The following is a 24,955-nucleotide window of genomic DNA, read 5'->3' as shown; positions in this document are numbered from 1 at the left end:
AGCATCTAAAATAGGTGTAGTTGTACATAAGTATTAAAGATATCATGGACGATACACATTATATCCATTTTGACATTCTCCAAAACACAGGAACTTATATGGGCTCTTTATAACACCCATAAGGAACAGACAACATCCAAGGGCCAGTGGCTGTAACCCTAAGACACCACAGTCACCAGTGAAAACCTAATGGTAGTTGTATCTCCTCCTATGTTTAGACATCCCCATCTAGTGGCACACTGCGATACCATGCCAGCAGCTATGCACAGTGTTGTAACCAACATTAGAATCAGCATCAGTGGGTCGAAAAAATTACAGCTTTCTTCCTGTCAATTCACCAAATTCACCTCACTCAAATTTTGCACAAATAAATCAGTTGAACCTAGTTGTATTTTGATGAGAATGACAGTGATGTGCTGTCGGTGTTCCTCATTAGGCCAGATACAAGCCCTAAATCTGGGAACACATGACCACACCGGACTATTGTAACAACAGGATCAGCTGAAATGATGAATCAAGTGCTTTTATCAGTGGCCTGTGTAATTCAAATACCATTCAGACAGAGTTTTCAGAGTGTTAAAGGGTAGCAACATATACAGAAAAACACCCATAAAATACTTTTGGTTGGAGGGATACATTTTTTTCTCACAAATATACCATAACCCCATATGTTCACAGAACTCAAGCTAATGACAAAGTGTAAATGTGCTGTTGACTTGTTCAGTCTGGAGCCCAAAACCCAAAACAGCTGGTCATTGTGCTGTTCCCGACCTCAGACACCCGAACCCTTGATCAAGTAACTGGATCAGGATTAGGTGGTCTGCACTATATTTGGTGCTGTCTTTAGTTTACACACATTTCTACTGGGCACCATGAGAGCAGCTAATTTTAGATTGTGCAATGATGCAGTTTCTCAGGCAGTGCCTCCATTACTGAGAGCAGAACTCAGTTCAGTACAGATAAACTAGTAATATCTGTACATGCATTAGACAGACACTAGCCCTTATGCCTGGCCCTCTACACCAGGACCATAGCTGTTCTAGCCAGGCCAATAGTCCCTCTATAATAGACTTGTAGACTTCATAGACCTGCCAAGATAAGACAATTATGACCAGAGCAGGATAAAACCACCATAGGATTGGTGTTTTTTACCAAAGTAGGACAGAAAGTGTTTCACTGGCTAGAGGAGAATTGTTCAGCAACACCAAGACAACTCAGTTTAGACCAGCAGTCCTCCTGATCCAATACAAACACAAGCCCAAGCCTAAACATCTCAGGCCTTTACCCCCCAATTAATTATGATGCTTCCTTTCCAACCCATTCAAAATCTCGTGGACAGGCTCTTGTCAGGCTGGGAAACAGGATATTCAAGCTTTCCACTTCTACAGATATGGTTTCCGTTCCCTTCCAGTGCATGCAGGTAGAGGGCAGCATGCTCCTGTGTAAGAGGAGAAAGCAACTTTAGAATGAAACGTAAACAAAATAATATCAAGTTGCCCTGTTTGCTTCCAAAGTTTGTTGGTCGTGAGCAAGTTAAGATGCTGGCAACTCCAGTTGTCAGTCTAATTTTGGACGCTTAAAAAGCTGGGGGCTATTTTAATGAAAGAATATAAATAGCTTATAGCAAGTTGGTATCAAGCATGAATAAGAGGGTATCGACACAAGATGGTACATTATGTCACTTTCAAAAGACATTTAAAAAAAATGATTAGGCTTGAAGTAAATATTTCAGCCTCAGCAGCCATGTTACAGTTAACGTTACCAAATAAATATAGGCTAGGTTACTTTTGTTATAAGCTCCTCTAAATATACTGAATATTCGTTTTCATCATACGTGGCTAGCTTAAATTTGAAATAGTAAAGTAACGTCAGGGCAGTTTATAGTACAGCGATGTATGATCGCCACAGAATATGCACATAGAAAATATATGATTGAATCAAGAAAAAGAATGACAAGATCATTGGACATCATCATTTCACAGGAGAGGTAGCCTAGATAGAAGATAGAACTTACCAACAGTTCAACCGCCATTTTTTAGGTGTAACGGAAAAAAATACAGAAATGAGAAAATATAACGAGTACTGTAACTACTGCTACCAAGTTGTTAATACACATGGAGAGACACCAGTGGCATAATCTGAAATATTGAGGCAACATTTTTAAAAGCTGAAACTTGGTTGTGAAGGTCTGATAGCTTGGAGCCCAGTTTTGAATATTTGGGTTAGGGTTAACGTTAGAGGTTCTATGGTCAGTTTTGCACATTTAGCTAAGCTTTCATGTGTCAGTGGTGTCTCTCCACATAACACAAAGTAACTCATTTCCTTTTAAAAGAGTAACGAGTCATAAGTAACGCGGTACTTTTTTGGAGTAACGAGCCCAATAATACCCAGTAAGTTATATATACGGCATCCTATCACAAGGTACGGGGACTTTTAATAGGGACTGGCCCACCGGCAGGCCACGCACTTGTTGCAGCACTAGTCCCGCGAGAGGGGAGCCGTGGGTCCATGGATGGATGACCCTGCTGCTCCCAGCCCAGCTGTCAGCTCCCTTCCTGACCGCCCCACTCTGCCCCCGGTACCATGGCGTCCAGCGAGGACGACGGCTCGGTTGAGGAGAAGGAAAACAACAACAAGAAGAGAACGAAAAGTGCCGTCGCGACCGCATGGCTCACATTCTACAACATCGCCATGACAGCCGGGTATGTGGATTATTCTGCCCCTATCGCTGATTAAAAAGTAAGGCTAGCCACTCCCTGAAAACTTCGCTGTGTAAACGTGTGTTGCTGTTTATAGGACTGTGTGTCTGGCAGTTGAGGTGCCCGTTCTGCTGGCTGAATTTAGCGGCTCGCCGTGACCCCGAGGTTGGAGGAAAAACTCGACTGGACGATTTGATATAATAAATGCGGCCGGTTTGTCGCCGGTTACTAGAAAATGAATGGTGTTTGGTGAAAGTAACGGCGCTGGCGGTGCAGCCTGTCCAAATACGGTCGACTGCATGGTGTCAGCGTCATGCCCACAGTGCTCCCGACAGTTGCAGTGATAAGTATAGACGGTGCGCTGACACTGGAGCTCAGGTCTGGGACAGTGAAATGCTCAATGGGCAGATTTTTAATAACAACATGCATTTGTACATTGCAAAGCCAGCGCGCCATTACGCAGTTGCTTTTTTATTATGCTCGTGTAATGAAGTGGCGAAACAAATACATTTGAATCAATACTTGTATGCTCATGGCACTTAAGCCCTGTAAATAACACTGAGCTGTCAAATCAGCAAGTGGCACACACCGATCAATACTGACTAAATGAGCATCCATTTTGGCACATCAGAGCAGTGATTACAGCTTCCTTACCTTGTTGAGGGTGTCTACTACTCCCACCTTCATTTATTTGTCAGCTTAACATCTGTCTAAAGTCTGCCTTTTCTGAAGATAAACTGTTTTTGCACAACATTATGGTAAGGGTGTCTCACGAAGAATGTCCAATAAGTTAAGATATTGCCACAATCATTAGGATTCATTATTGTAGGGAAAAAAATATTCTAGGCCTGCATATGACATCTGTTTTGTTGCTGCAAGGGTAATTGGTAGATTAATGCAACATGCCTGGATCAATACTCCCACAGTCATACATTCAGAGCATTAAAAGTATCCAATACAAACAACACACTAAGGTGTCAAATACCAATGATACAGGTTACCTGTATAACCTTGGTCATAGTAGTGGTGATAGTAGTTCATGGCCACAGTCTGGTACAAAGGAATCTGCTCCTGTTGAATCAGTTTGACCTTGTTCTGTACCACTGTTGCTGAGTCAGGCATTAGAGAGAGCAAGGCAGTCAGATGCACAGAAGTTTAGAGGGTTTCTGATTGTTAAAGCGGTAGAATATCACTGTTTAGCACACTTCCACTCTGGCCAGTATTGGTGGTTGATCTCCTATGCACCATGTGTACAAAATATTAGGAATATTAGGATTTTTGTTACTTATATGAAATACTGTTGATCAGGTGAAAACTATGATCCCTTATTGATTGCAGCTATTGTATCCGCTTTACTCATGAAGGAGAGATGTAGATGAAGTAGAGGAGACAAATTAAAGAAATATTTTTTAAACTTCAAGGCAATTGAGATCTAGATTGTGCAAAATAAGTCGGTGTTCCTAATATGTTGTACACTAACTGCAAACGTTTGTTGGTTCGATGCAAGTGAAAGCCAGACATGGCATCAAGACATAAAACACGCACAATGAAAGTCATGCTATGGGTTCTTAATGTTTGATATAACATAACTTTTATTTTACTGTGTAATGACATTTGTCAAATGTGATACTTTTCAGTACTTTTGACAAAAGTACTGAAATCAAACAACCATATTCAGTCTATGCTTCCTCTCATCACAACCTTTACTTAAGGATGTGGACATTTAGTCATCCCACTCTTATTATGTCTTATGAAGTACCTGTACCAACAGAATGTGACCACAAAGCATATAATAGTACAGATGCTGTATACAGAGAAATAAAAACATCGGTGCCACTTTGTAGGAACTGTAATTCAGTGGCACATTTTGTTTTCTAACCTTATTGGATAAGCTATATGCTGTAAAAAGGGAGACAAAAGCGGAGACAGAGTTGTGACTATAGATTCAGGTTGGGTTTCAAATCAATGCGCATTTGCCAATATCAAGGAGGGTTATCATCTATTCCCAAACCATTGTAAGACATATTGAACTCATGTACTAAAAGGCCACACCAGACTTCTTTTGTCACCTGTCAGCTACAGTCATAATATATCATTGATTTACTATAAATTGATTTACAGTGCATATTTCACCTCTACAGAGTGATAATGCTCCTTACTGTTTCTGCAAGGCAGTGAGAGGTAATCCATTCAATTTCAGGTTGTTGAGGGACACGGAGGCCTAAAGGAGATGATGTGATTTTCAGTTTTACTTTCATAAATGCTGCAAAGCTGGGTACGGTATGATGTGGGCAAACTCTTAACACACCGTCCTTTATAGCCTGTTCCACCTTGCAACATCTTGAGGACTTAATTGTTCACACTAAGCACTGTCATTATATCACCTAATGTTGCCCATTCTTCTCCAGGTGGCTGGTCTTGGCAATGGCAATGATGCGCTTCTACATCCAGAAAGGCACACACAAGGGTCTTTACAGAAGTATAGCAAGGACACTCAAGTTTTTCCAGACCTTTGCATTAGTTGAGGTAAGACCTTCGGGAGAATATTGTTCGCTGTCACTCTCATGGCTGCACACAATCATAGAGCAACCAGAGGAGATGTTGTCTTACAGTGAGAAGTGACAGTGATTGTATATGGATGGATTTGGTACTATGGTATTTACTTGTCAGAATCACAGCCACACAACAAAAGGCTTGGCAGACCATAATCAACTGACATACTACTGTAAATGAGGTAAAGACTGACAAGAGTTTGTTAGAAAAGAAAAGAGACTTGATGAATTAATTTTGTGTCTTGTTTTACAGGTGGGACATTGTGCCATAGGTATGTGATGTTTTTGCTCAATTTGTCCAGAAACACTTTTATATGACAAAACCTGTGCAACTGTAAAATGATGCTTTTTCTGCTTCTCCATTGCAGGAATTGTGAGGACTTCTGTGATCGTAACCGGGGTTCAAGTGTGCTCACGAATATTCATGGTTTGGTTCGTCACCAACAGCATCAGACAGGTGACTATCAAAACGAATACTGAGTCTGCTGTGTTCTTCTCTCAATCAGTGGTTCTCAAAGTGGGGTCTGGGGCTCCAGGAGGGTCCCCCGCAAATTGAGAAATAGTATTGTATTAAGTATTGTTATCATAGGTTTCACTTCACCACTGTTACCTCCCCATATACAAATTCAATTAAATACTAAATAAAAAGCAAAAATCTTCCCATATGGGTCAGTGGAACAAAATCTTATCAAATGGAGGTTAATTGTTAATTGTTAATTTGTTTTGTGTTTATAAAATCACACTCACGCTCCCACACAAGTACATAGACTAATACTTGTTACCTATAAGGTTAAACAGTTGACTTTTTCCTCTCCCTGTATATTTGCCATCCTTTTTTTGACTCATTGGAAGATCCAGAACGAAGAAAGCGTAATCCTTTTCCTGGTTGTGTGGACGGTGACAGAGATTACCCGATATTCCTACTACACATTCAACCTGCTCCACCACCTGCCGTACTTCATCAAATGGGCCAGGTGGAGATGCCATGACCGATGGCTTGGGATGAGCTTGAAGCTTGAATTGCTATTACTGTGTCGGACATTGTGTCTGAGCATGTCGGCCCGCTCTGGTGTTTTCACCTCTGGCATGCTTCCCTCCCTGGCCTAGACTGGCTTTACATCAGGAAGTAGTACAGCCGTGTGTATTAAGTATCGCCCGGCTCACACAGAGAGGAGAAGCATGTGTGTGTTTATTGATTAGCACCTCATTAGCCATTCTCTGTGCATATTGGGTGAACTAACCGCTAACATTGTGCCCTGACAATACGGACAGTGCAGCTACAGAACACAGGCTGATATTTAATCAGGTCGTTTTATCATTCTGCTTTATAAAGGAGAATGAAATATGGTTTATGATGACTTACATTTGTAGTATAACTTCCTGCTTTATGGGTTATTGCACACAGCTTTTTTTGTTCCACTGGAAGGAAAGTATCGACTCTGTCTTGCTCTAACTTGCTCTAACAAATTATATCTTCACATGTTTTGTGGCAAGGTTATTATTTAGTGCAGTATTGTTTTGAGACCTAAAACTTGGTTATGAGCACCAAAAAGACACATGAAAAGAGGCACTAAAATTGAGATATTTGACATAATTATGAACATGAATATACAACGTCCATATAACCTCTCAGCTGTAGCGTGACATAATGCTGGCCTACTGTATGAGGCGTACTTATGACGTGGCAGTCTGGCCTTGCATATCTCTCTGCTACAGTAGCTCAGCTGAAATTGGAGCAGTCGTGAGGAACGTCAGCTGCACACATGGACAGCTATCCAACACACAGGCTTGGCATCTTACAGAACCGAGAGGGCTATCTCGCTTCAGAATAGTGCGGTTTACAGATCACATCAACCCCGTTTATTAGGTGAGACATTGCTCTTTCTCGGGGGTTATTGCAGACGAAGGCTTACCAACAAAATATGTTTCTGCTACTTCAGTGTGTCAGTTTCTCTTCAGTGGACCATTTAGTTTTGTGCCGTTTGTTTTGGGTTCCCTGGCCTCGATTCTTCTGCACCGAACCCCACTATTCTCCCTTCCCCCGCCCCCCTCGCACTCTCGGGTCTTCCTTTAAGCATGGAGGAGACGCCAGGCCCCCAGAGAGGGGCTCATGTTCAGCTGCTCCTGTTTTTAAGACCATCTGTTTTGGTCATGGAATGTTCGCCCAACATTTCTCTCACATCCGCTGAGACGCTCCCCCGAGCCTTTGCCGCGCTCTTGAGTAAATACGGGTTCCCTATAGGCCCTGAGTCACGGCATATAGTGGAGAGACCGCTCCTTTTGATAAAGGAGTCGCTGCCGTCCTCCACTTTTCTCCAGTGACCGGTATTGCTGGCAGAATGACAAGATTATGGCAGTTTTGGTTACAGGAGAGCTGTATAAAGAGCATTTTTGTTCAGCGCTAAGAAGCTCACTAAAATCAGCTAGAGTATTTAAACAGGCAAAATGATTCATATTTGAGATTAGATTTTATCAATCAAACTGACAATCAGATGTCAAATTTGGGACTACTTTTTTTGGATGAGGTGTTCCAAGATCTATTTGTTTTCCAAGTTAAAGCCAACCTACATAGCAGTAACCCTACCTGCTTTCTACTCTATGAGATTAATACATTTGTACCTGTAAGGACTACTAATTGATGTTTGTAAGCCTTGTAGTGAGATCTTGGTTGTTATCCAAGTGACGGGTAGTGTCACTGCAAGTTAGACTGTATGTGTATGTAGTTTTAGTGTCAGTATGCCAAGTCACCAAAAACAGCAGCTGTCACTATAGTATTCAAATGTTTAGTGCCTTAACTCAGTGGCCCTCTGTTGTGCGAGGCCCACATTGCAGCCACAACCTGATCCTGCAGGTTTTCCCCTACAACATCTGCCAAATCACATCCTCTTCCATCAGGGAATCCCGGCTCCTTGTCCAAGCTCTAGTCATCTGCCATCTTCAGTACTGTAAGTCCCTCCTGGCCGGGCTCCCAAGGTATTCTTGTTAGCCCCTACAGCTCATCCAGAAGGGTGCAGCATGCCTTGTCTTCATTCTCCCCAAATTCTCCCCTGTCATCCCACCCCCCCACACCCCCACCGGCTGCTTGTATCAAATTCAAAACCCTGTTGCTGGCACACAAGGCTGCTAAGGGAGATTCACCCCAATACTGTAAGGCCATGGCTGAGTCCTACACACTGGCCTGTGCTCTGCAGTCTACTACTACGAGGCCCTGTGCTCTCACTTCTTAATGAATCCGAATCAGTCTTGTTGGCTCGCACAGTCGAGGAAGTTTGCACAGTCAAGGAATTTGACTTGGTCGTTCGCTCCCATGGGTCACATTAAGCATAAAACAACACACAAATTATAAAAGAAGTAGTGTATAAAGCATTTAAAAGTAGAAGTTAGGGAATAGGTCTCTTTTTGGTGATCTCAGTTCTTGTCTCTCCTGACTCCCCACTAGTGGAATGACCTTCACATTCCAATCAGGACCACAGAGTTAACCCCTATCTTCTGTGGTAACCTTAAAACTCAACTCTGAAAAAACCTTAGCACTCCTTACTATTGGTTGCTTATAATGTTAGCGACCTAGAAATGTAAGCTTATTCTGCTATTAAACTCATTGTAAGTCACTCTGGATAAGAACACATCTTTCTTGAACACGTCTTTTCAAGGTAGCATTTGCTGTGTGCCTCTGCAGTTGGGAATTTCTTCATGGTAGCAGAAGAGTAGTGCATCTGTGTTTTCCTGTGCTTGTTAATTAAGTGTATGGATGTCCATGCATGTGAATGTGTTATCATCCATAAACTATAACTACAGGATTGTGTGGTTGCACGCTTGTGGCTGTGTGTATGTGTGAGAGCACACTGCGAGGTCTTAAGACATCCTTCTCCTCTTCTCTCCCAGATACAACCTCTTCATCGTCATGTACCCCCTCGGAGTAGCCGGAGAACTGCTAACCATTTACGCTGCTCTGCCGTTCGTACGCAGATCTGCAATGTACTCTATGAGGCTCCCCAACAAGTATAACGTCTCCTTCGACTACTACTACTTCCTCATCATTGTCATGCTGTCCTACATCCCATGTAAGGAGCATTTTCAGTCCTACAATATGCATATACTGTATGTTTGTGTTATAAACAGGGATGTAGTGGAGGGTGAACCCACCAAGACTACCTATCATTTGTAAAATATAGTTTCCCCAGTTTTTGCGCTATATGCAGCATTTTTAAACATCAATATATTATTATTATTAAATCAATTGTGATACCTTGGTATATTTACTGTAAACAAATGAGACCATGTTCGAGACGATTGGTCATACTAGGAGCGAGAGAAAGTGGAGGCCATTTGGTACAGTTTATTTTCTACTCCATCATCAAAAATGGACGTCTACTGTTGATGAAGTGGCCCAATCATAACTGACATAACTCAAGCCCACAATAGTCAAAGTTTTTATGCACTGCTGGCACCTTGACCGGAAGCTGGCGACGTTAACTAGTAATGTTACAAGTTAGAAAATAGCACTGAACAGCACTAACTTAGCGTTAACGGCAGTGCCATTAACTGTTATACTTGCATTTATGAGCTGGCCTGCCATGTTTTTTCAAGTTTTGTCAATGTCATATTCTGGGTGTGATCACAGTGAGGCCACTTCCCCAAAATTGAAAAGACTTTCTCAGAAGGTCTTGAATGCAGTTAAATATATCATTCTAAGTCTTGTATTCGGTTTTGGAGGTCTTGGTGAGCTGTTTTTCCAGTGAGAATTCAACCTGGGTGGACAGTAATTTTCAAATTTTAAATGTTTATTTCAAATGCAAAATTGTTCTGATATTTCATTTTAACAATTAAATTAAAAAAGGTCTTAAATTTAACTTGATGAATCTTGCAGACAGCCTGTTCTAGTTGGTGGTTGTTCACCTTATAATAAATGGTTTTTGGATGTCATAGTTTACTTACCGTACCTTAATTTGTTACCACCACATCACTGGTTATAACAACATGAGAAACGCATTTACACAGTGGTTGATACCGTTTTTTTCCTTCTTTTCCCAGTGTTTCCTCAACTCTTCTTCCACATGCTGCGGCAGAGGAGAAAGGTGCTTCACGGGGAGATCATAGTGGAGAAGGACGACTAGCAGCACCTCGCCATTCACCGCGCTGTTGTTTGAGAGCCTCCACATTGCCCCACCCCCCCCCCACTTCACCGCCACCCACCATTAATACCATCTCATCTTTAGTACCTTCGCCCATTACATTCTTCAACGCACGGGACCGGGAGAGCCAGACAGACGACGACCCACCTGACAAGAGCCCTGTCTGATGATAGCTACCAAATGGAACTGGACTTCACCAGAACCACCAGCAATAAACAGGAATAAACACAGCAATAGATCATGAAACTACGGGAATGCAACAATAACTTTTGTCACCATTGGACAAAAGTTCATCCTAGAAATCCAGAGTATTTATTTATTGGCAGGATTAATCCCTATCTGAATGGTCCTTTTGGAAACAAGTTTTGCTGGAGTAATCATCTTGAGACGGGAGCCTGGCGTTGTGCAGTGTGGTTTCTACTGTCCCAGCACAGAAAACCCCACCTGAGTTCTGTGTCCACCCGCCAGCCTCACCGCACCTTGTTGCACTGAAGCACCGCAGCCTGAGTATAACATGCACTGATCATGTGTAACACCACAGCACCACAACACTGAGTCAAGATACTGCACCCACCTGTGTGAGATAGAGGGAAATAGAGGGTTCCAGGGAAAGGTGAAATGAAAGGAGGGAGGAAAGATGATAGTTGTGTCCCCTGAGCTGTTTTTTTTGTTTTGTTTTTTTTTCTTCCCCAATTGGCAATTTTATTTTCTAAGTGTTTTCCACCACCGTGATTTTATACGTAAATAGTGTGTGGCTGTACAAGACAAGGTTTCAAAAGATAAGATATTCATAGTTACTCGACAATAAACCTACATTTGGGCAATATGCTGCTTCTTTTGTGTATGTTTGTTATACCTTATGTGTAAACGACGCAATGTGAAATGACAGCAGTTAATTATGCGCATATTCTATTTCTTAAGGATAACTTAATTTATTCACATATCACTTAGTTGGCAATATCTGACTGTTTTGAAGCCAAGTCAGTCATGTCTGTTGAATGAATGTAGTCAAGAGTTAGTTGAAGCAAGCACAGCTCAAACTTATTTTTTTTCTGCTTGGCTCAGCTCTTGCGTTCTTTTATGTTGCTTTGATGTTTACCATGTCAAATTAATTTACAAGAGTGCATCTTAAACAAATTTGAATCTTCAAAAAGAAGTACCTGTCTGTATGTTGCAGCCAATCTATAGACGGCAGTATAGGTAAGACTACAGAGGTAGAGACTATTCAAATTTATGTGAGCGCTCGCAGTCTTCAGTCACTGTTTTGTTTGTTTTTTAACATCTGTTTGCTGAATCTGATGTCCGTGTTGTTAGTAAGATAGTTAGATTCCCTCCTACTAAAGGTGCTATTGTGAGATCATTTCAATCTTCTGTGCAGCTGAAGGAGTGACTGTGATTGGAGTTGACCTAAAGATGGCAAACAGGATGTGAAATGATTGGGAGAAAATGTAATGACTTAAGTAACGTTAGCCAATGCACTGCAATACGTAGCCCATGGCACAGTCTATAAAATGAATCAACATCATGCTTCCAATCTGGGCTAGAGAGAAAAGAAACAATAAAACTCAATGTCAAAAATCACTGGACTAGAAGTATTTTTCAAGCATAACATAAAATGTGAAAATTTTGTGCAAAATGAATAAACTAAATGCTACAATACTGTGGCGCGAGTTTTGTGATGAACTCTACACTTAGCCATACAGTAATTAGAATGACAGATGTACTTTACAAAGCCAATTTCGACATTTTTCCTAATGAAAACCAATACCTAACCTGGTTCTGCATATTAACATAAAAATGTGGAAATGAGCCCACATATACGAACACCTCGTGGGTTTTACGTATTTATTTGTGAATGTTTGTTTTTTTCATCATTGGAGTAGGTGATTTCTTCTCTCTTTGTGGTGTTGTTTACACTCTGTGTTTAAACAATATCAGGAAACATTAATTCCCTGAGTGCAGAAAAGTGGTGCATTTAATATTTGTAGGTAGGATCCATAGTCTCTTGTTAATAAATGTAGGTATAACAGTAACATAAATCCCATGATCACAAAATGCCATACATATAGTACGCCTATTAAGCTATAAACTTGCAGTCTTGAACTAAAAATCAAGCTGGTTCTCTGACATTTTATGTGTGTGTAAATACTTCATTTATTCCGACTCAGATAATTGATAATGCTATATAGCCAGACATTCATGAGGTTAGAGTAACAGGTTCCTCGAAGATAGCATATCAGCGGCATCATGTGTTTTTGCGCATTGTTTTGCACCTTTCATGATCTTTTAAGGACAAATATATATTGTGGAATGCACTACGGTGAGTCCATTTGGCTTTATAGAATTTATATTTTCCTACAAAACTTGCATAATGAAATATACATTCAGATATTCAGTTGTACATGGAATACAGTCATATAAAAAAGTATTTAAAATAACCATAAAAATATTTATATAAATCAAATGCTGATTTGGTGATTTAAAAAATAAAAAAAACACAGATTCTCCTCATCCTTGGATTGCCCTGCGGCCGTATTGCACTTGCTGGAAATGGCGGATTGGCTTCACTTTGGAGGAGAACAGTATCTGATCAGCAGTGGAGAGAGGTTTGCTGATGCAGCCCTGGGCTCATTTCAAAATTGTCCCTCCTCTCTCTCCGTATGGGTTGTCCATGTGCTGTGTCAGAGGGCCAGTGACACATGTGGGTGTCAAGTCTAGCTGCTCACTACACCCTCCCTTTCAAGACGTCGCTATGTTCCGGAGGACCTTGCTGCAGAAAAAGACATGTGGAGGGACATTAGCAAACCATAAGAGGAAAACAGCCATACAAACTTGTTGAGCATAAAGAAAACACTGGCATTTGGAAAGGAAGAAAAAGACAAAAACAGACACAGAGCCAGACAGCAATCTTAAAAACAGAAAGGTAACAAAACAGAAACGGGCACGTACAGATCTCAATTTCCTTCTCACAGATGTAGCTTATGAGATCTTCACAGAAGAAATCATTCCATAACCCATCGTGAATGAGTCCTGCACAGTCTTCTCCTATTTCATGGCCATGGCCCCAGTCGTCAGGCTGACCAGGCTTCCACTTTCTGCAGGCAAACAACAGGGGGCGATCATACATTAGATTTACCAGCTGATGGAAAACCACAGCGGTTGGAACAAAAAAGAAAACAGTGCTGAGTCATATAGTATTTGCAAGTTTTTAGTGTTTGTTTTAGTCCGGTAGTAGCAGAGGAGTGGGGTTTTACATCCAGGTCAATACAATCAGTATCAGAAAGTTGAGATTTTCACAGGAATTTGCAAGTTGTTTTATGTGATTGTAAACTTACTACTCTATCTGAAAGTGATACTCTACGCAGTTTAAAAACTAATTATTATTTGCACTCTATTTGGCAAAGGTCTGAAACTAAATGACCATCCCATGAGCAGAAAAATGTGCCTTATGAGAGAAGCATTTATTGTATTAGTACTGACGTGAAAGCAGGTTCAGTCCCATCCAGCCAGCGCCACACATTCTCCTCCTGCTTGTCTGTCAGACCCATCCAGAAGTAGCCCTTTCCAGAGGTCTGCTTCTTCAGCCATTTCTGAGGTCAGATAAGGACAGCACAAGCACTGAGTCACAACTAAGAAATTACATCACACATTACACAGCAATGACACACTTTACTTCCAGTAAATAGTGCATGGGGGAGTTAATTCCATGAGTAGGTTATGGAAAAAAACAAAAGTTCCAATATTTATTCAGATACCTGTTCCTCCATATCACTGATGATCAGCAGTGAAGCAGACTTCACTTCACAGGTTGTCTTTGCATCATCAAAACTGTGCAGGTCCTTGGAGAAAAAGTAGCACTTGTCTTTGTAGTTTACCCACTCAGATGGGCAACCTGCAACAAATTGAGAGATTTCTTTGAGTAAACTGCAACTCAACAAGACAAGCTATCGAAGCAGTACAATATTATTACCAGTATAGCTATATTTACCTTGCAAAAATATCCATATTAACAAGTCATTTAATCTGTATAGTTTTATTTTTCTTAAATGGAAAAAAAATATCTGCCAATATTTTATCACGTTTCCAGTACCAGTCAGCTTGTTTATTTTTCTTTGATCAAGTAACATATCTTGATGCTAGTGGACTGCTTGAATGATTTGAAGATTGAAGACTGAATATGAGACTAAATTACTTGTTGAGGTGGATTTTTTTTTTACAGTGTATCTGATGATATAAGTCTTACCTGGTGCCCATAGTGTAGGAGTAGGTGCCTCACTCTGCAGAGAAACAGGGCCCAAAGGCACTGGTGGTGGCCGGGCAGGGAGTCCTGGTAGTCCAGGAGGTCCAGGTGGCCCCACAGGCCCCACCGGCCCCCTCGGCCCCTGCTCCCCAGCAGGTCCCATTGGTCCTCGGATGCCTGACGGGCCCTGCGCCCCCTGAGGACCAGGCTGTCCATCTCTCCCAGGCAGACCGGCAGTGCCTGGCTCTCCCTTGGCTCCAGAAGGTCCTGCCCTGCCCCCTGACCCTCGGGAGCCCTTGGACCCGGGGCTGCCACGTGAGCCTGGCTGACCTTTTAACCCTGGCAGACCCGGTGGTCCTGGAACTCCCTTCTCTCCTCTGAGTCCTTGCATCCCAGGCCCACCCTTGTCCCCTTTCTCCCCCTTCTGTCCAGGCTGACCAGTTGGTCCCTGGGGTCCTTTGTCCCCTCTTGGCCCTCTGGGACCAGGGGGGCCTGAAACACAAAACATGAATAAGTGAAAAGAACGTTAAAGTATTTTCCAGAGCAACATGCAGGACAAGTTAAAAATAAAGGCAGTAAACACTTCATTTGTACATGTAAAACACTTCTTCTATAACTGCACAGTAAGGCCACACGTCTCTCACCTTGTAAAATAGTGAAGTTGGTTATTAGTTGTGAGTGCTTGCTGTCCACCAGCTTCATCTCCTCCATGACAATGGAGAGGTTGGTGACCTCCTTGTCCACTCGTGCTGCCAGCTCCTCCTGCTGGGACCTCAGCACGGACGCATCTGATCTCATATCTGACATGCTGCTGTTGAGGTTCAGCAGGTAGTCGGAGTGGCGGCCCACTGTCTCGGCGCAGGTGCGTAGGTCGTTCAGGTTAAGGTTGATGGCGCCCAGCAGCTGTGTGGTGAAGCTGATGTTGCCCGTCACACGGTCGATACTCTGCTCTGACTCGTCCAGCCGTATTTCCAGCTGGTCAAACTTGGTGGAAGTGAGGTTGTCGTGGTCCCTCTGCTGGTCCATAAGCTCCCTCAGGCTCTGGTCGTGTCCCTCTGCCAGGCTGCTGGTGTTCTGGAGCTGGCCGGCCAGGGAAGCCAGCTGGGAGCCCACCTCCTCCAGGCTGTCGTTGTTGGCCTTAGCGAGGGCTGAGGCATTAGAAGCCACGATCTGCAAGTTTTCCACTTTATCTCTGAGCCACTCCGCATCAGAGCGCGTCTGCCGGGCCGTCTGCTCTAGGATCTGGAAGTCGTTGCGCATTTTCTGGATGGCCTGGCTGGTGTCGTCCACCGAGCGCTGCAGGGCCGAGATGAGGCCTCTCTGCTGGGCCTGAGTGAGGTTGAGGCTGCTGATGCTGAGCAGGGCTTGGCTCTGGAGTTTCACCTGCTCATGCAGCTCTGTCTGCAGCCTGGCTGTGTCGTCCTGCAGGCCCTCCATGGTGCTGCTGTAGGACTGAATGGTGCCATTTACAGAGCGCAAGGTGGCTGTGTTGCTGTCCAACAGTCCCTGAATGGAGCCCTGGCTGCTCTGGATGTCCGAGCCAGCGTTCTGCAGCTGACTCAGTGCGGCGCGATTACTGCTGCTGCGCTCTGCCACCTCCGACAGCTGCCTCTGCAGCGCCCGGATGTTGTTCTTAAAGGCCTGGATCTCAGTGGTGGCATTCTCCGACTTCTCCCCTGTTTTGTCATCTAAACAGAGATTGGTGAATGACAAAAAATGTTTTTCAAGGCGCTATATAATGATCTGTCATTGTAAACATTTAACTTTTTGCCTTGATTTGAATACAGATACACAGGGTAAAAGATCAAATAGTATGGACAAGTAAGCTGTGCAAAACTTACCTAGCTTTTTCAGGTTAGACTCAACAGCAACTATCTTTCCTCCATAGTCTGCCATACCTTCAGACACATTGTCAACTCTTTGCACCACTGTAGCAAAAACAAGACAGGTAAGACCAGGGTTAGTTTCACAGTCCATGGGCTCCATCCTTTATTAAGAGACTGCATAGGGACGACAGAATTGCCTGCAACCACAGACATCATATATAAAGGGGATCAGAGAGGAAACCGTTGAAAGTCACTGACAGATGCTGTAAAGGATCTCTACATATCCCTACATATCTAGTAGACATACATGTGTCTACATATCTGGTAGGCATGCAATAATATATAGATTATAGTAATCTCTTGGATTAGGGCAGATTCAGTGTGTCAGAGATAGAAAGAGTCGAAGAGAGAGAGAGAGAGAGAGAGAGAGAGAGAGAAACTTGATTCAGCAGAGAAGCAGTGGGTGGTCAGTGACAGAGACCGAGGTTGGAGGAGACGGAGCGCACAGGGAGACACTGGTGGGAAGCCCTGGGGGACGGGAAGTGACCTAGGGGGGTCTTCAGTAAACAGAGGGATCAAAGACGGCCCAGAGAAGACAGGCGCTGTGGCAGGGAAGGTCTTCACGCCCCCACAGGCGACAGCACCGTTCATTTCCTCTGGAATGTGTCTGGGATTCCAGGGAATCAGCCCACTACCACCACCACCACCACCACCAGCCTTGCCAGGAGGACACTTCCTTTACCGGAGACCACATGGGTTCCTCTGCTGGGAATCTGCACTCCAGCTGTTTGCTCCGCCAGTTAAGATAACAGTTCAGTCCGAAAAGGTGCGCCAAGTCTTTGACCCTCAGAGAGGCAAGATGAGCAGTTCCTAGCCCCATTTGCAATGATTGTGGCCTCGGGAATGCAAGTCAAAAGTCCTAAATGAAGATGTGCTTGATGGTACGGATACTACTTGGCGACGACAGGCAGGATGAAAGACAACAAGATGGAAATTAAAGACAAAGACAGAACAGAAAGCAGTAACACATGGTCATCCTCTGCTGAAGATGAGAGGATTCTTCTCTTTGTCAACAAATAATGGTTGGAAATGCCTCTAAAATATAAACCCGGAAGTTAATGCAAGCTTTAAAGACTTGCATGTGTTGAGCCTGTAATTGTGCGAAATCTTGAAAAGACTGAGTTGTTTGGTGCAATTTGTTTGGTAGCATATAAATCAAAGAATTGCAGTAGCTAGCCGTTTAAACGAGGAAGGATTTGCTTTGAGTGCGAGTCAGTAAAACATTTGAGAACAATAAGGATAAGTGGCCCTATCTTTTGGAATTGACTGACATGGGGAAATATATTCATGCTGCATTGAACTAAGGAGTAAATGATTCCACATGTTGAGGGAAAGCTTTCTACCATGGTTAATCTCTCTGCTCTACTGTAAATCTATTCCCTGTGTATTAAAGAACCTACAAATGCCCACCATTCTTGTCTCCAGACTAGAAATAGAAAGAGATCATTTTTTGTTGGGGAAAAATGGCCTCTTGAGGAATTGTCTTTGGGATGTTCGGGAAACTTGAACATGGGAAATGGATGTCATTTAACCGATATGGTCAAAGCTGTTGCTTGTTCCCTTTGTTCGCCCTCCCAGACGTCCTCGATACCCACTTAAAGTTGTCTCAAGCTACAAATACACAACAGACCTAAGGAAACCATATGAAGGATAAAAATATCCTCTGATTACCGCAATATTTAGTTATGAGAGAGCATGGTCAGTCTGAAAGGAAATGTTCCACACAGCAAACTAAATGGGACACATTTCCAGACACTAGACGTTCAGTCCACCACTACAGAGCACAAAAGACGCTTTCACTTCAAGTCCACAGACCAAACTATACACCTATGGCACATTGTTTCTTTCATTTACACCTACACATACTCTAGCCTGGAGGCAGAAATAGGCCTACACACAAGCAAAGACTCCCACCTACAGACATTTCTAAGCCTTATCCTTGTGTTCTGTCTATGTACTCACTGCTCTCAAGAGAGTATCATTGCTTTATACTGTAGCAAGCTTAACTATTAAACACACGTGCAAAGAAGGTGAAATTGCAACAGAAGTGCAGGGGTAAGAGGAAAGACATACTTTGGAATAAGTCTTGTAAGTGCAAATATGAACCATTTACAACCCATTTTGAACCTTTTTTAAGCTTGTGTGGGTGGTTTTTAAAATTGTATGTTGACTCTCTTCAAGTTGTCCAACATTTCTGATACATATTAAATAAATAAATACTCAGTATCCTATTGTTAACTACATGCTTTGATGAACTATTCATTTCTAAGGGCCCTACATGTCCACCTCCATTCACACTGCCATTGATCATCATTCCACTCTGTACCTCGTGCATCTGCACTGCCAAATATCCACCCCATCTAGTCTGCCTATCCCATCAGATAAGTCTAACTTATCTGATTTAGACAAATGATACTAAAAATGGCTCGAAGTACAACTACTGAAGATAGATTTGATATTATGCAAACTTGAAGGCAAATTTACAATTAAAGCGCAAACTTACTGTATGTACACATGAGCCCGGGTCTTTCAGGACATGGTTTTCCAAAACAACACGCTTCATTTTATGACAATAAATAATGTTTCAATTGAGTGAGTCTTGTGCCAACTATCTCTTTCGAATCCCTGAAATGTGGGTGGGGAAAGTGAATGAGTAACGCTCTCCCTTCCCTCAATAAATACTGTCAAGGTGCCCTTGAGCAAAACACTTAACCCCCAGCTGGTCCAGTGCAGCTGTTCAATGGCCAACAGTATAGACTGTGGTTGTACTGAGTAGCTCCCAGGTGTCAGTGTATTAATGTGAAGCAGGATGTCACTAGAAAAGAGTAAGCATGCTCAATTGACTTTCCCTGGATGAAAAACCCTATCTGATAGATATCTGAACATTTAACACTGCATTGCTGTTCCCATTGTTTGAGGATGAATCGATTTGAGATAAAATTGAATTGAAACATTTCAGTCTAAGACTTTTTTTTATAACCAATTAATCTTGGGGAATAAACAGACAGAGTGATTGTGAATCACTGATCTGAATTGAGGTGAAATGCACAGGTTATGACCTCTTTGAGTAAATTTTTCTGTCAGTCTTTCAGGAAAATGAATGGGAACTAAAAACCTCAAGAACCCTCTCTGAACTCTGTTTAATACTGTAACTCCACAAGTTAACCAATAACCATGTTGTAACCATCATTTTTGATGTGCACACATTTCTGACAAATTGGTGTATCTTCTCTTCTCCATCCCAGACTAAGAATCACCGCCTGTTCAACCACATTGCCTTTGGTCATGTGAATCAGGATATAAGCTGTAGGGGAGAAGACGGAGGTCATGGACAGTTTTCCCTTAACCTGATCATGTAGAAATCCTGCCCTACTTCTACAGTGAAGTTGCATCAGAGCCAAAGAGACACATAGAGGATGTTGCTGTGGGTCAGTGATGGAGGACAGAGAGCAGCACACATGTTAAGTGCATAGAGCTCACTGGGTCTCACTACATAACCATCTGGACCTGGGAGTGTGTTTAGGCTGAGCTGTGGTTCCCTTGACAGACCAGCGCTTCAACGCCAGTAAAAACCCAATTTCAGTGGGTTCTGCTAGAGTTGCACTGAGTTCACTCACTGCTCATCTGGGATCAATTAGGCCTGCATGAAAACATGCAGCACGGAACAGGAGGGACTGAGCTCAGAGCGTAAGGGACATCATTCTTAATGTACCCGAGAATCGCAGATAACCCCCGAACATGTTAAGTTCATGCCATTTTCAGAAATTGAAAATAGGGAGGGAACATAATGCAGTCACATATGGGAATGTTTAGCACAATTACCGCAGGAACATTCAGAGTTCAATCCTGCGAATGACGGCGGGACCGCTTCCCGACCTGGACAAAAAAAAAAAAAAAAGTGAAATACCCAACCAGGAAGTTCAGCTCCACAAAACCACAGGACCGCTCCCGGAGGTGTGAGCTTTGGGGGTGTTGGTAAAATAAACTGAGAGGAGGCTGTGGGGTGGAGTGAGAGGGCCTACGTGCTCAGACAGAGGGGAGAGAGGGGACAGATAGGCACGCTAAAGTGTAATTGTGTCTAATAGTGACTTCTGAGAGAACAAGTGCTGGTTTTGTTGTAGAAGGTGTGGTAATGTTGCACTCAGATGGACGACTCATAGTTTCCATTACTGATCTATTACCCTTGAATAATAACAATAAAACATTACCCAAGAACTTTCATGTCATGCTTGGGCAGGCAGAAGGCCGCTCTAGGGACACAAGTGTTCTCTCTCTCTCTCTCTCTCTCTCTCTCTCTCGGACACACACACACACACACACACACACACACACACAAACACACAGGAGGTCTCCAGTGCAAACAGGGACTCGATGTACTCATATTGATCAAACAGCAATGTTCTTATTTCCCGGCAGGATGTGGAGAGAGACCCAACAAAATGTTTGGGCGCATACTCTCTCAGCAAACCGTATGAGTTTTGCGAAACATTTCAACATTTTAAATTAAACTGCATCATTTGAAGTGATGTTTAGAAAAGTTAGTCATCTTGGCCCACTCCAGCAGTACCCAAGTCACAGTAAAAGAACAGCAGGCGGTGTGCAGTGCAGTACATTGAGCTGAGAGCAAAGAGCAGCCACTTCTTACCTTTATATCCAAGCACAGCCACAGCGATGGTGAGGAGCGTACACAGCACATATAGCAGAGCTATGGAGGTCTTCAGCGCCCACTCATTCTTACACTTCGTGCACTGGGTGCCCTCCTGGATCCCTGTATAAAAGATGCAGACACATATTTGACTTATTCTGTAGAGTAAGCATGAAAGATACCATATGATTCAATAGGTTTTGCTGTCACATACACTACCAGTCAAAAGTTTGGATGCACCTGATTGAATGTACTTTGTTTTCATTTCATTTTGATCTAAAGGCTTATGCTTAATTGCTTGAAATGTGTTTTTTAGACAAATATAAATAGTGAAGTTGATGCCTATGCCTTTCCATCAAGGCAAAGCGCGGCTACTTTAGTTAGTTTTGATTTGTTTAACACTTTTTTGGTCACTGTATAATTCCATTTGTGTTATTTCACAGTTTTGATGTCTTTACTGTTATTCTAAAATGTGAAAAAATAGTAAAAATAAAGAAAAATGCGTGTGTCCAAACTTTTTACTGGTAGTGTATTTTCTATTCTGCATTGTTCGGGGTTAGATGGGCTGAAGAGCCTCCCACATCTGGACAAACAGCCCTGGAGTCCACATTAAAGCAGTCCAGCAGTTCCCTTTGGGCCCGGGCGGTACAGGGGCAGGGGACACAAAAACAAGCCCCCCCACTGACTTGTTTACACTTAGCGACATGCTTATTTTCCTGGAGTCAGCCTTCACTCAGCAAACTGCCCCTCTGTCTCTTTCTGTCGCCGGCTCTCTCTTACTCACACACACACACACACACACACACACACACAAAGAGATTCCTTACAATGAAACACAAATAGACCTCAGACGTTTTATATGAGAAACACTGACAATGAGTAATGCACTTTTTATACAACATAAAACGCTGTGCATAAGAAAAATAAGCCATCCATCTCCAGTGTGCGGATATGCGCGTTGCAATTCTTTTCTTGCGATGTCAGTTGTGTGTGTGAGTCTTGTGTGAGTCAAAGTATGGGCTCCAAAGGGCCGGTGGGCCTAGAGGGGACACTTCTGGAATATTTCTTTCCGAGGATATCTTTCATGACAGATGAGTGGCGAGATCCACAGCACTGACGGGAACACAGCTGTATTTCATTTTGGATTCAGGAAGTGTGTGAGTGTGTGTGTGTGTGTGTGTGTGTGTGTGTGTGTGTGTGTGTGTGTGGTGGGGGGTGGTGATTTTCCATGTACCTGGAATGAAACTCACTTCACATGCCTTAGAATAAAGGAACAGCGCTCATTTCCATGGAAACACAAAGGGTGCAATACATGACTATCATATATCCACTACAGGTTAATTCCAACACCACCTGAAAAACCAGCCACTTAGGGACTTTCATTGAAAATTATGGCGAGAAATGAAAGCGCCTACCATTCTCTGGCAGTGAATGAAACTGAAAGTGTAGGAACCATTTGGTGCCAGAGCTTTCACCACACGTGTAGTTCAAGTGCATTTTAAATAATGGAATATTTCAGTCAATTAAATTGCAGTGCTGATTAGCCGGTTTGAAACGCTGATATAGGGCCGCACTGGGAGTTTAGCCAGGACGCCAAGTTCAACAACTTGACTCGTTCTATAAGCGTCACGGGATTGTTAATGATCACTGTGTGTAAGACTTCAGTTTAACACCGACTCCAGCTGGAAGGGGGCTCCGCACCACTCAGCCAACCTGAGAGAACATGAGATTTACCGGAAAAATAGTGCTGAGGCACAGACAAGTCATTCGCACCATGCCTTTACAGGGTTCCACCGCTTTGCCAACTCAAATGACACCATCACCTTCCAGGCCAAATAGCAGTTTCTGTGGCTAAAGCTGCACACCCCATGTTCCCAAAAATGACAAGGTGGAACTCCATAAATTTCAGCAAACTGCTCCAAAGCATGACATCTTTAGACAAGTACAAATGAAATAGATTATTCACGACTGCTTCGTTTGCCGTGCCAAAATCGTCACATCTTCAAAGCGTGCAGGTCATTATGTGAGAGGAAGAGATTTAACAGCAGGGGAGAGAGAGAGAGAGAGAGAGAAAAGAAAAGGTTAAGAGGCATGATGAGAGCGAAGGAGAGGAGAGAGAGAGATGGAGGGGAGAGTGTTGGCGGCTGTGGAAGCGAGAGAAAAGACAGCAGCCCCTGCTCATCTTGTTGGGGTGTTGCCACATCTGTTTCCTGCTGGTTGTGCTGTACCACACACACCTAAGAGTGACTCACCGCTAGAGCCCCAACACATGGCTGATGATGATGTCCAAATCTGGTACTGGATCGTTTAAAGGGTCTCTATGGCCTCCTTAAAATCTATTAACAAGGATTCATGCCTGCCAAAAATATCTATTAAAAGCACCGCTCCAGCTCTGTGCGTGGAGCGAGTTACCTTCAAGCTCAAAAACTTAATCTTGAGTAGTTGATACAGTTGTGTTTACCAAAGTCTTCCCTAGCCACTGGTCTAACTGCAGCATAAGCACAGTACTGCACACTGGGAGTAGAGCCACGATAACGGATTGCCTTTCTGAACATTCATAACTGCTGACATGTTTGAAGTGTCAGCCCATGCATGCTTCCACAATAAAGCAATCATATCAGTGCATCAGTTCAAAGTAATCAAAGCGTTTCTGCCGAAATTTGCTGTTCCAATCTAAACACGCTGACAGTGTTTATAAATCCGGCGCACTGAAATCATACCAAAACACTGTGTAAGGGTATGAACTATTACACAGGCAAAAGGACTTTTCCATTTTCGCCACAGACTTGAATGATGTGTTAGTCTTCGGCTGCTCGGTGGATAAGTCGAGCATTCTGGGTTGGCTGTCAAATATGGAAGACACCTGGCATAACACAAACATGGCCGACAACACAACAACAAAGAAGCACCCTCTGTTCCTCAGCTCCGATACTCCTCCAGCTCGAGGTCAGATGGTCTTCAGCGGAGGGAGAGCAGAGCGGAGACAGAGACATCAGATGAGGCAGCTGTATTCTGTTGGAAACCCTGCGTATCTGCACACCAGTGGGCCGTCTAAGGCTCTATCTGGGATCACGAACTGCTGGCTGTTCAATTCCCGATGGGTCATTTCCTGGATGAGCGGGACAAGACGAGAACACAGATGCTGGACTGGACTCCTGACTGGCACTTTCGGATAATAGTGATTTTTCAAGGTTGTGCCAATCATCTAGGTTGCCCCTTCTCCTTTATTTTATTCCTGGTTTGTCCACACACATTCAGCATAGTTGGAGATGGTCAGGGATCGTTTTCCTCCCTTCAGAAGAAGTCATTTGCTGCCATTCATTTTTGTTCAGTATGAAAAACAACTTCCACAGACTTAAAAATTGCCAGAGCTGGATAATCCATCACAGTAAACACGAAGCCTTGATTTTGTAAAAGTTTCTGTTTTATTGTTATTTCGTTGAGCTCGAGTTGAGCGTTTTCATATCAGTGCGTGCATTACGCTACGCTCTGCTTTCTGTCAATCGCCTGACACCCACAGGAAGAAATGGAAGTCTCCGCCAGGAAATAATCCCTAAAAAACATGTTGCCTTACAAACTTTACTGTTACATCCATGTCTTTCTATTTAGGGTGTCTTTGTTAGCCGGGACAGAAGTTAATTTCAAGCTAGGTTAGACAAAAAATGGGTAAATGTTAAAAAATAAAAATCACATACAGCATGCATTGCTAAACGAAGACGGAAATAAATGGCCTTTGACCATAAATGACACCGGTGTTCTTAATATCAGGTCACCACACATCATTATCACATCTCCTGAAAA

General features: G+C 43.0%; 2 protein-coding genes across 2 annotated transcripts in view; one reads left to right on the top strand and one right to left on the bottom strand.

The window, feature by feature from the left end:
- The first annotated feature begins 2,583 nt into the window (after positions 1-2,583).
- hacd1 (3-hydroxyacyl-CoA dehydratase 1) lies at positions 2,584-11,964 on the top strand. Its single transcript, XM_071912113.2, has 7 exons — positions 2,584-2,702; positions 5,108-5,225; positions 5,505-5,523; positions 5,620-5,708; positions 6,104-6,225; positions 9,134-9,312; positions 10,283-11,964. The coding sequence occupies exons 1-7, from the start codon at positions 2,584-2,586 to the stop codon at positions 10,363-10,365; spliced, it is 729 nt and encodes a 242-aa protein (XP_071768214.1). The 3' UTR covers positions 10,366-11,964.
- A 301-nt stretch (positions 11,965-12,265) lies between these two features.
- LOC139921763 (collectin-12-like) overlaps positions 12,266-24,955 on the bottom strand; it is a 30,770-nt gene continuing 18,080 nt past the window's right edge. The window contains exons 3-10 of the mRNA XM_071912093.2: positions 21,155-21,277; positions 16,465-16,551; positions 15,268-16,311; positions 14,627-15,115; positions 14,139-14,275; positions 13,864-13,973; positions 13,333-13,478; positions 12,266-13,153 (exon numbers count right to left, since the gene is read on the bottom strand). Of these exons, the coding sequence (XP_071768194.1) occupies positions 13,134-13,153; positions 13,333-13,478; positions 13,864-13,973; positions 14,139-14,275; positions 14,627-15,115; positions 15,268-16,311; positions 16,465-16,551; positions 21,155-21,277 (2,156 nt within the window). The 3' untranslated portion in view covers positions 12,266-13,133. The remainder of the gene's footprint in view (positions 13,154-13,332; positions 13,479-13,863; positions 13,974-14,138; positions 14,276-14,626; positions 15,116-15,267; positions 16,312-16,464; positions 16,552-21,154; positions 21,278-24,955) is intronic.

Source organism: Centroberyx gerrardi, chromosome 22 (genome assembly GCF_048128805.1).
Source record: "Centroberyx gerrardi isolate f3 chromosome 22, fCenGer3.hap1.cur.20231027, whole genome shotgun sequence".
NCBI lineage: Eukaryota > Metazoa > Chordata > Actinopteri > Beryciformes > Berycidae > Centroberyx > Centroberyx gerrardi.
The sequence above is the reverse complement of the archived record's forward strand: the minus strand, read 5'-3'. Positions and strand labels throughout refer to the sequence as shown.

Bases quoted from the DNA above. Each gene is read 5' to 3' on its own strand.
- hacd1 (XM_071912113.2), top strand. From the start codon at position 2,584: ATGGCGTCCAGCGAGGACGACGGCTCGGTTGAGGAGAAGGAAAACAAC. The intron at 2,703-5,107 runs GTATGTGGATTA...ATTCTTCTCCAG, and splicing joins AACATCGCCATGACAGCCGG to GTGGCTGGTCTTGGCAATGG. The intron at 9,313-10,282 runs GTAAGGAGCATT...TTCTTTTCCCAG, and splicing joins CATGCTGTCCTACATCCCAT to TGTTTCCTCAACTCTTCTTC.